The 8,407-nt window shown below is 40.8% G+C and overlaps 1 protein-coding gene across 1 annotated transcript; it reads left to right on the top strand.

Annotated features, from left to right (window-relative positions):
• The first annotated feature begins 4,802 nt into the window (after positions 1-4,802).
• Positions 4,803-7,941, top strand: LOC139380676 (gastrin-releasing peptide receptor-like). Its single transcript, XM_071123603.1, has 3 exons — positions 4,803-5,209; positions 7,075-7,420; positions 7,552-7,941. Exons 1-3 carry the CDS (start codon positions 4,803-4,805, stop codon positions 7,939-7,941), a joined length of 1,143 nt encoding a protein of 380 aa, XP_070979704.1.
• The last annotated feature ends 466 nt before the right edge of the window (positions 7,942-8,407 follow it).

Here is an 8,407-nt window from a genome sequence, read left to right as displayed (position 1 = left end):
ACAACATGTAACATTACTACACCACTACATATCTACAATAGAAAATGTATAATACCACCATACAACAATATTACAATGTGCGTGTGTGTAGAGTGCGTGTGGTAGCGCTTGTGCGTATGAGTGTGTGTCTCTTCACTGTCTTCAGCTGTACTTTAATCTGTTTTTAAATCTGATTCTACTGCTTGTATCAGTTACCTAATGTGGAATAGAGTTTCATGTAGCCATGGCTCTATGTAGTACTGTGCGCCTCCCATAGTCTGTTCTGGACTTGTGGATTGCGAAGAGACCTCTGGTGGCATGTCTTGTGAGGTATACATGGGTGTCCGAGCTGTGTGCTAGTAGTTTAAACAGCCAGCTCGGTACATTCAGCTTGTTAAACCTTCTTACAAAAACAAGTAGTGATTAATGAAAATGTACGCACTCACTACTGTAAGTCGCTCTGGATAAGAGCGTCTGCTAAATGACTCAAATGTAAATGTATGTCAAATTCTCCTCTATTTTTAGCCATGAGATATTGACATGCTTCTTATTAATGTTAGCTCTACGTGTACATTTAAGAGCTAGCCGTGCTGCCCTGTTCTCAGCCAGTTGTAATTTTCCCAAGTCCCTCTTTGTGTCACCTGACCGCACTACTGAACAGTAGTCCAGCTGCGACAAAACTAGGGCCTGAAGGACCTGCCTTGTTGATAGTGTTGTTAAGAAAAACTGCGCTTTATTATGGGCAGATTTCTCCCCATCTTAGCTACTGTTGTATCAATATGTTTTGACCATGACTTGCTCAATTTACATATTATTCATTACAAGATTTAGTTGTTTAGAGAAATGATTTGTCACAAATACAATGCTTTTAGTTTTTTTTTTTACATTTAGGACTAATTTATTCCTTGCCACCCATTCTGAAAATAACTGTAGCTCTTTGTTAAGTGTCCTTGCAGTAGATGTAGGCTTTTTGTTTCAATTACTCATTATACTGTAAATATGACTTGTGAGCTGTGACTGACATCTTTGTCCATTGACATTTCAGTCATTAAATGCATTATTTAACTAACATCATCATTTTCTGGTATTTATTTGAGACGTCTCACCAGTAAAGCAGGTTGACAGAATAGCTAGCGAGGTTTAGGATGGGGTGAATCTGCTAGTACATTGTACATAGTACATAGGGGGATTGTGAGGTAGTAGTGGCGTTAGACAATTTGTAACAACGAAAGGTTATCCTATTTGCTGCATTGTTTGTTGTTCTAATCTAGGGCAAAGCCTTGTACAAGATGGCATTTTAAAAGAAGATCAGGTGGAATTAGATTGTATACAGACACAAGCTACATCATTGGTCTATGTAATTACAGATGTTTAAAGCGAATAGTGAAACTCGTAAGACTTTAATGTCTTTAAACATACACACACACCTCAACTATTAAAACTCATATGACAAGCGTGTCTCAAAGAGTTTATTACTTTTATATTTAGGCAAATGTTGAGTGTGAAAAGAGGCCAAAGTCAACACATGAGAATATATCTGTCCAAGTCTGATGAAGCAAGGCTATCCATAGCCTGAGAGTGAGTGACAGGTTATGGCTGGTGAAACTAGACATTTACATCAGAGAAGTTCTGAAAATGACTACCTTGGATGAATTTGTCCCTCTTTTTAGCATCCTTTTGTCCCTCACCTGAGTTAATTATTGATTGAAGCGGTTTCCATTCTATTCTATTCACCAACCAAGACTTAGTAGATCAATTACTTCAAGGTGAGAAGGACAAATAGTTTTTTAAAGAATTTTCTCCCAGCCTAACAAACTAGAGGAATATTCTTGGCTGGATTTCATTTCGAAAACTTCCTACCTCTCCTCTGTCCTAATCTGAAAATACTTGATAGGAAAAAGTCAAATGGTGAACATTTGAAAGGAAAGGGAGTTTGTAATCGCGTTGGAAACGAAGGGATAAAGAAAAAACGGAATCCTTCATCTCTCCTACAACACTGAATGCTCTCAAGGATTCATAGTCACATCTGCTTACATCAGGTTCACAGTCAAGGCTACAACATCTTTCTTTCTGTCATATTTTTTTGATTAATGGATGAGATTTACAGTCAGTTTCTGTATTGTGCCACTAGGGGTCAGTATAATTCCATGGTCTGATTATGTTATAACACACAAAACACAATTACTCGATAAGTCACATATAAATATACAAGTAATTCACATATTGTTTGAATTCCATCTTTAAAATACCACTTTTAATAATCATTTTCTCTGTGAGATTGATTCACAACACTGTGTTATTTACATTTGATTATTTTTATTACAAACATTATGTTTGGCTTCAAAGACTGTTTGTATTTTTAATACAAAATATATGGAGCATTCATGTGACACTAAATTCTGTCAAGCCCTGTACAACAGCATTGCAAAAGAAGAGCTAGTGTAAAAGAAACATACAACATTCCAAAACAATACATTTAAGGTTCAAGCTAAGCAAAGACTCTTCTCACCATTCCAAATATTTAATAATTTTCAAATAGATATTGTGCAAGTCTGTGCTTAGATTAACATATATAATAAATCACCAGAATTGAAGTGGCCAAAGAGACTCGGGGACACAATAGCACAATACACATTCAATCAAAGTATCTCACTGTGGCAACATAAACAACAACAGCTGCTGCTGACTGCTGCGCTTAGTTACAAAGCTGAACCAAAGTGACAGAAATCTTTCATAAACATGCAAAGGTGTGAGACAGAGTCTGTCGGTGGCCGTGGTAATGCGGTGGGTTCAGTACATACAGTTGTGTTTAGTAAGAGATATGATCTGTTTATTTCACCTTTATTTAACCAGGTAGGCCAGTTGAGAACAAGTTCTCATTTACAACTGCGACCTGGCCAAGGTAAAACAAAGCAGTGCGACACAAGCAACACAGAGTTACACATGGAATAAACAAACGTACAGTCAATAACACAATAGAAAAAAATAATCTATATACAGTGTGTGCAAATGAAGTAAGATTAGAGAGGTAAAGCAATAAATAGGCCGTAGTGGCGAAGTAATTACAATTTAGCAATTAAACACTGGAGTGATAGATGTGAAGATGATGAATGTGCAAGTAGAGATACTGGGGTGCAAAGGAGAAAAAATAAAACAAACAATATGGGGGATGAGGTAGTTGGATGGGCTATTTACAGATGGGCTATGTACAGGTGCAGTGATCTGTGAGCTGCTCTGACAGTTGATGCTTAAATTTAGTGAGGGAGATATGAGTCTCCAGCATGTGTGGGAGGTGGAACAAAAGGGCTAGCTAAGGCATATTAAGCAGGGCTTGAGTCTCTACAGTAAAATAAGACAATCACTAACCAAAACAGCAATGGACAAGACATATTGACATTAGGGAGAGGCATGAATAGCCAGCCGAGTGATCATAGGGACCAGTGGGAGGCTAGGCGAGCTGGAGACACGGCGATTCAGACAGCTAGCTGTCCGGGGCTAGCAGAGGGGCATTAGGGGGGGACGTCGCAACGGAAGAAGTCTGTTGTAGCCCCCTTGGACGGTTACGTCGGCAGTCCAGTTGTGTTGGATTGGCAGGGCTCCATGTAGGCAGTAAAAGATGAGTCTCTTTAAATATACACTAGTGCTGGCTTATAGATCAGTCACCAGGGCTGTAAATCAATAAAATATCTTTGGTAGCAAAAAAATGTGGAACACAACATAAAATCTAGGATCACCAGAAAGCAGATGTGTATATTTATTGTTATAAAGCCTATATTGGGCCTATATGAATTCAAGCTACTTCTAATAACTCTTTAAAGCTGCAAATGGCTTAAGGACAACAAAGTCAAGGTATTGGAGTGGCCATCACAAAGCCCTGACCTCAATCCTATAGAACATTTGTGGGCAGAACTGAAAAAGCGTGTGCAAGCAAGGAGGCCTACAAACCTGATTCAGTTACACCAGCTCTGTCAGGAGGAATGGGCCAAAATTCACCCAACTTATTGTGGGAAGCTTGTGGAAGGCTACACGAAACGTTTGACCCAAGTTAAACAATTTAAAGGCAATGCTACCAAATACTAATTGAGTGTATGTAAACTTCTGACCCACTGGGAATGTGATGAAAGGAATAAAGGCTAAAAGAAATTATTCTCTCTACTATTATTCTGACATTTCACATTCTTAAAATAAAGTGGTGATCCTAACTGACCTAAGACAGGGCATTTTTACTAGGATTAAATGGCAGGAATTGTGAAAAACAGAGTTTAAATGTACTTGGCTATGGTGTATGTAAACTTTTATTTTACTTCACTACATTACTAAAGAAAACAATGTACATTTTACTCCTTACATTTTCCCTGACACCCAGCAGTATTTGTTACATTTCGAATGCTTAGCCTATTGATGTTACATTTAATGGAATATGAATGACTGTCATCCAATATGCTGTAATAGAAATAAAGCCATGCTCATAAAAAAAAAATCGTCTTCCCTACAGCAACTGTGACTTCCACCAAATGGGGTAGGGAGTGAGTGACGCATGCCATCAGTGATGCCATCATTTATAACACCCCCCCCCCCCCCCCCCCCCCTCACATTGACTCTGAATCAATGTACAATGAGGGGTGACGAGAGAACCCTCAAAATTGGCTAGCAGTGTGTCAAACGGCATCATAAAAATAAGCTTTTTATGATGGTTATTAGGCTATGCATAATTGGTTTTGGTAACAATACAATTATGAGCCACACCATTTAATTTAACAGGAAGCCATTGCAAGGGCTACTTTAAGAATATTTTTTACAAACTTTCAAGAAAGACACCAACTATGTCTTTGGAGGACTCCTTAATTTTAAACTCCGATAACATATTGATGTTTAACTTGTCGCGGGCATCCGGTATCGAGACAGGGGTCCAGGAGCCCTACATTTGGCTGCCCGGTATCGTTATCGCCACCGTCTACGGACTTCTAATCATTATTGGAATTATCGGTAACGTCACGCTCATGAGAACGTTTATCGCCGTTAAATCCATGCGGACGGTGCCCAACCTATTAATGTCCAGCCTCGCGCTCGGTGACCTTCTGCTGCTTGTCACGTGCGCTCCGGTGGACGCAAGTCGGTACCTCGCTGAAGAGTGGCTCTTCGGCCGGGTGGGATGCAAACTCATCCCTTTCATCCAACTCACCTCCGTCGGGGTTTCTGTTTTCACACTCACTGCGCTCTCTGCAGATAGGTAAGGGTTGTATCATTGATTGTGTTGTTTTCTCGATCACTCTGATGTGAAGCGAATTATTATTTTATTTTTTTACCACATACATACATTTGTAAGTCAAAAAGTAACCTTTATTTAACTAGACAAGTACAGTTGAGAACAAAGTCTTATTTACAATGATGGCCTATGCATGACAAATTCATTCTGTGTTATTGAAGTCCAACAGTTTCCTTTTCTATTTATTTAAATTCACTCCTGAAAAGTATGTTTTCCTAGCTGTTTCTGATGACAACAAACAATGTGTGTATGTGTTTTTTTAACCAGGCAAGTCAGTTAAGTACAAATTCTTATTTACAATGACTGCCTACACCAGGCAAACCCGAACAACTCTGGGCCAATTGTGCATTGCCCAATGCAACTCCCAATCACGGCCAGTTGTGATACAGCCTGGAATCGAACCAGAGTGTCTGTAGTGACACCTCTAGCAGTGAGATGCGGTGCCATAGATCGCTGCGCCACTCAGGAGTCCAAGATGTGGCACCATTTGCGGCATTGATTGCACTAATAAATATATCATGACAGAAATGGTCCTTAAATTGACACTTTTGGCTCTTAGCAAGTGTCTTGTCAGGCCACACAGAACATCAGAATTGCCATCAGGAGATAAAGAAAACAGTTTTTGCCTTTGGTGAAGACAGTACACTAAATGGGTTTGACTGTTGAGCTGCCTGCAATACTGTGCTCTGTTCTATTATATTCCACTATTATCATCTCCTCTGTCTCTGTTCTGCAGGGTTCTTTCTCCATCAGAGTTACATATTACAGGTAGACTCAGAGAAACTATGTCACTAAGAGCATCATGGCAGATATTGCGATGAGCGAGATGACAGACTTCACTCCCACACAGTCACACATATGCTGCGTTCAGGACATGTCGGAAACTCAGACATTTCCGATTTGCTAACCTAGGTAGAAGAGTCGGGTCCCGAGTTTCTGACTAGGGAGGTTTCAGAATCAAACAATAGGAAGATATACGCAACTAACTTCGGTTCATTTGAACTTGGAGGTCCCGAGTTTCCGACATGAATAAAGCAGCAACAGTAGCTGCAGATGTGCATGGGTTATCGTCACGCTGTTAGAGCGTTATTGGTACCGGACCAAAACAGCTGAGACGTTAATAAGCCTCGCACTTCAACGCTCTTAGTTGTTGCGGAAATTGACCCACTATGTTGTTAACTTTGTGCACCTACGTCATATCGCTGAGTCTATTGGAACCTTGAAAAGAGTTAAGAGGGTTATACGAAGGATATTAGTCAGAGCTGAGAGAGAGAGAGCGTGAATGTTCCTTTAGTGAAGTGCCGACAGATCAGACTGGCCTACAGTATATAGGTTAAATAGCCACCAGAGAAGTCAATTCTGTTTCTTAATTTCTTATTGAACACAGATCCAGACAACCCACTCAATACATTACACATTAAAACATATATGTCACTGCAGTTCCCTGCCATGCTCACTCTTTTAAAAACACAATTGCAGGGAAATATCAATAATGTAACCAATCTGGGCAGATAGCTATTACTTTTACATTCGTCACACACCACCTGTTTTATTAGGAGAGTTGTTCGTTTCTGTTCACGAATGACCAAATTTCATACATTTCTAGCAGTCTTTGATGTTCCTGAAGTACCCTTATGTATGTTGTGTCCCTATTCTCTCATTATAGATATCAAACTCCATTAACCAACACCTGCTGCTTTCATTGAATTCTCTCACTTTTTTCATCCTCATCCATTTGAGCCACTTATTTCTTTAATGATAAAGGATCCTTAAAAAAAGTCTGCTAAATGATGTAGCATCAGTGAATTTGAATGTTCTTCTCATCCCAGGTACAAGGCCATTGTCAAACCCATGGACATTCAGAGGTCCACAGCTAAGATCTCCTTCCGAGCAGCAGCCATCTGGCTGTTCTCCATGACCCTGGCCATTCCTGAGGCGATCTTCTCCGATCTTCACACCTTTAACATCGGCCAGACCAATGACACCTTTGTGACATGTGCCCCCTACCCCAACGCCGGGGAACTGCACCCTAAGATCCACTCCATTGCCTTCTTCCTCATCTTCTACATCATTCCACTCATCATTATCTCTGTGTACTACTGCCTCATCGCATGCAGCCTGATCCGGAGCGCCTCAGACATACCCGTGGAGGCACACTTACATATCCAGAAACAGGTTTGTGAATGTGTGTCTGGACACTGGACGGTTTCATTTAATGAAACATGGGGAATAGGTCAATTAAATATGTCTGTATTTCAGTGCTTCGGAATTCAAACTGAATGATGTTCTCTCTACCATCCCCACAGATTGAGTCTAGGAAACGTCTGGCTAAGACAGTGCTGGTGTTTGTGGTTCTGTTTGCTGTGTGCTGGCTCCCAAGTCACGTGATCTACCTGTACCGCTCCTACCACTACGGCCAGGTGGATACGTCCCTGGGTCACTTCATTGCCAGTGTGTGTGCCCGCGTCCTGGCCTTCATCAACTCCTGCATCAACCCTTTCGCCCTCTACCTGCTCAGCAACAGCTTCCACAAGCAGTTCAACAAGCAGCTCCGCTGCTGCCGCCACCCACAAATCAGGTGTAACGCTCAGGGCACGAGGCGGACCAACATGCGACTGACTTCGGTCAAGAGCACCAATCACTCACTGGATAACTTCAGCCATGGGGCTCATGTTTGTCAGGAAGGCTGTGTGTAGCGACAATGCTCCAGACTTGTAAATGTCCCATTCCAACACTGACACACTGCTAGCAACATCATTTATGACTGTAACCCATATAGTGGGACTGTGTTGTATATCCCAGTGTTGATATTGAAGCATCATACATCATTCTAATTCTATGGTTGATATGTTGGTCTATATGCATCCAGTGATCCATGATTGATACAAATCCGTGTTTTATTTTAAATTTAGAATGTATAATCTAAACAGCTGCCACGTATGTAAACCAATGTGGCAGAACTGGACTCTGTCCTCTGGAGATGCAGTTCTATTCTGGTTACTCATTTGAACCAAATTGATCCATGACAACCCAACCAGGTGTAAATGATGAGTTGGTAATGACGAGTGAGAGAAACAGACACCTACAGTATGAATGTACAGTGCCACCTACAGTGCCAACTGCCAATGTGTACACACTTCGACCCCTAAAGGACAGTTCTGT

The sequence above is a fragment of the Oncorhynchus clarkii genome, chromosome 22 (genome assembly GCF_045791955.1).
Source record: "Oncorhynchus clarkii lewisi isolate Uvic-CL-2024 chromosome 22, UVic_Ocla_1.0, whole genome shotgun sequence".
Taxonomy (NCBI): Eukaryota; Metazoa; Chordata; class Actinopteri; order Salmoniformes; family Salmonidae; genus Oncorhynchus; species Oncorhynchus clarkii.
This window is presented reverse-complemented; position numbering and strand designations above follow the sequence as displayed.

Excerpts from the sequence above, each read along its gene's own strand:
- LOC139380676 (XM_071123603.1), top strand. The coding sequence starts at position 4,803 with ATGTCTTTGGAGGACTCCTTAATTTTAAACTCCGATAACATATTGATG. Across the intron at positions 5,210-7,074 it reads ACTGCGCTCTCTGCAGATAG|GTACAAGGCCATTGTCAAAC; the intron begins GTAAGGGTTGTA and ends TTCTCATCCCAG. Across the intron at positions 7,421-7,551 it reads ACTTACATATCCAGAAACAG|ATTGAGTCTAGGAAACGTCT; the intron begins GTTTGTGAATGT and ends CCATCCCCACAG.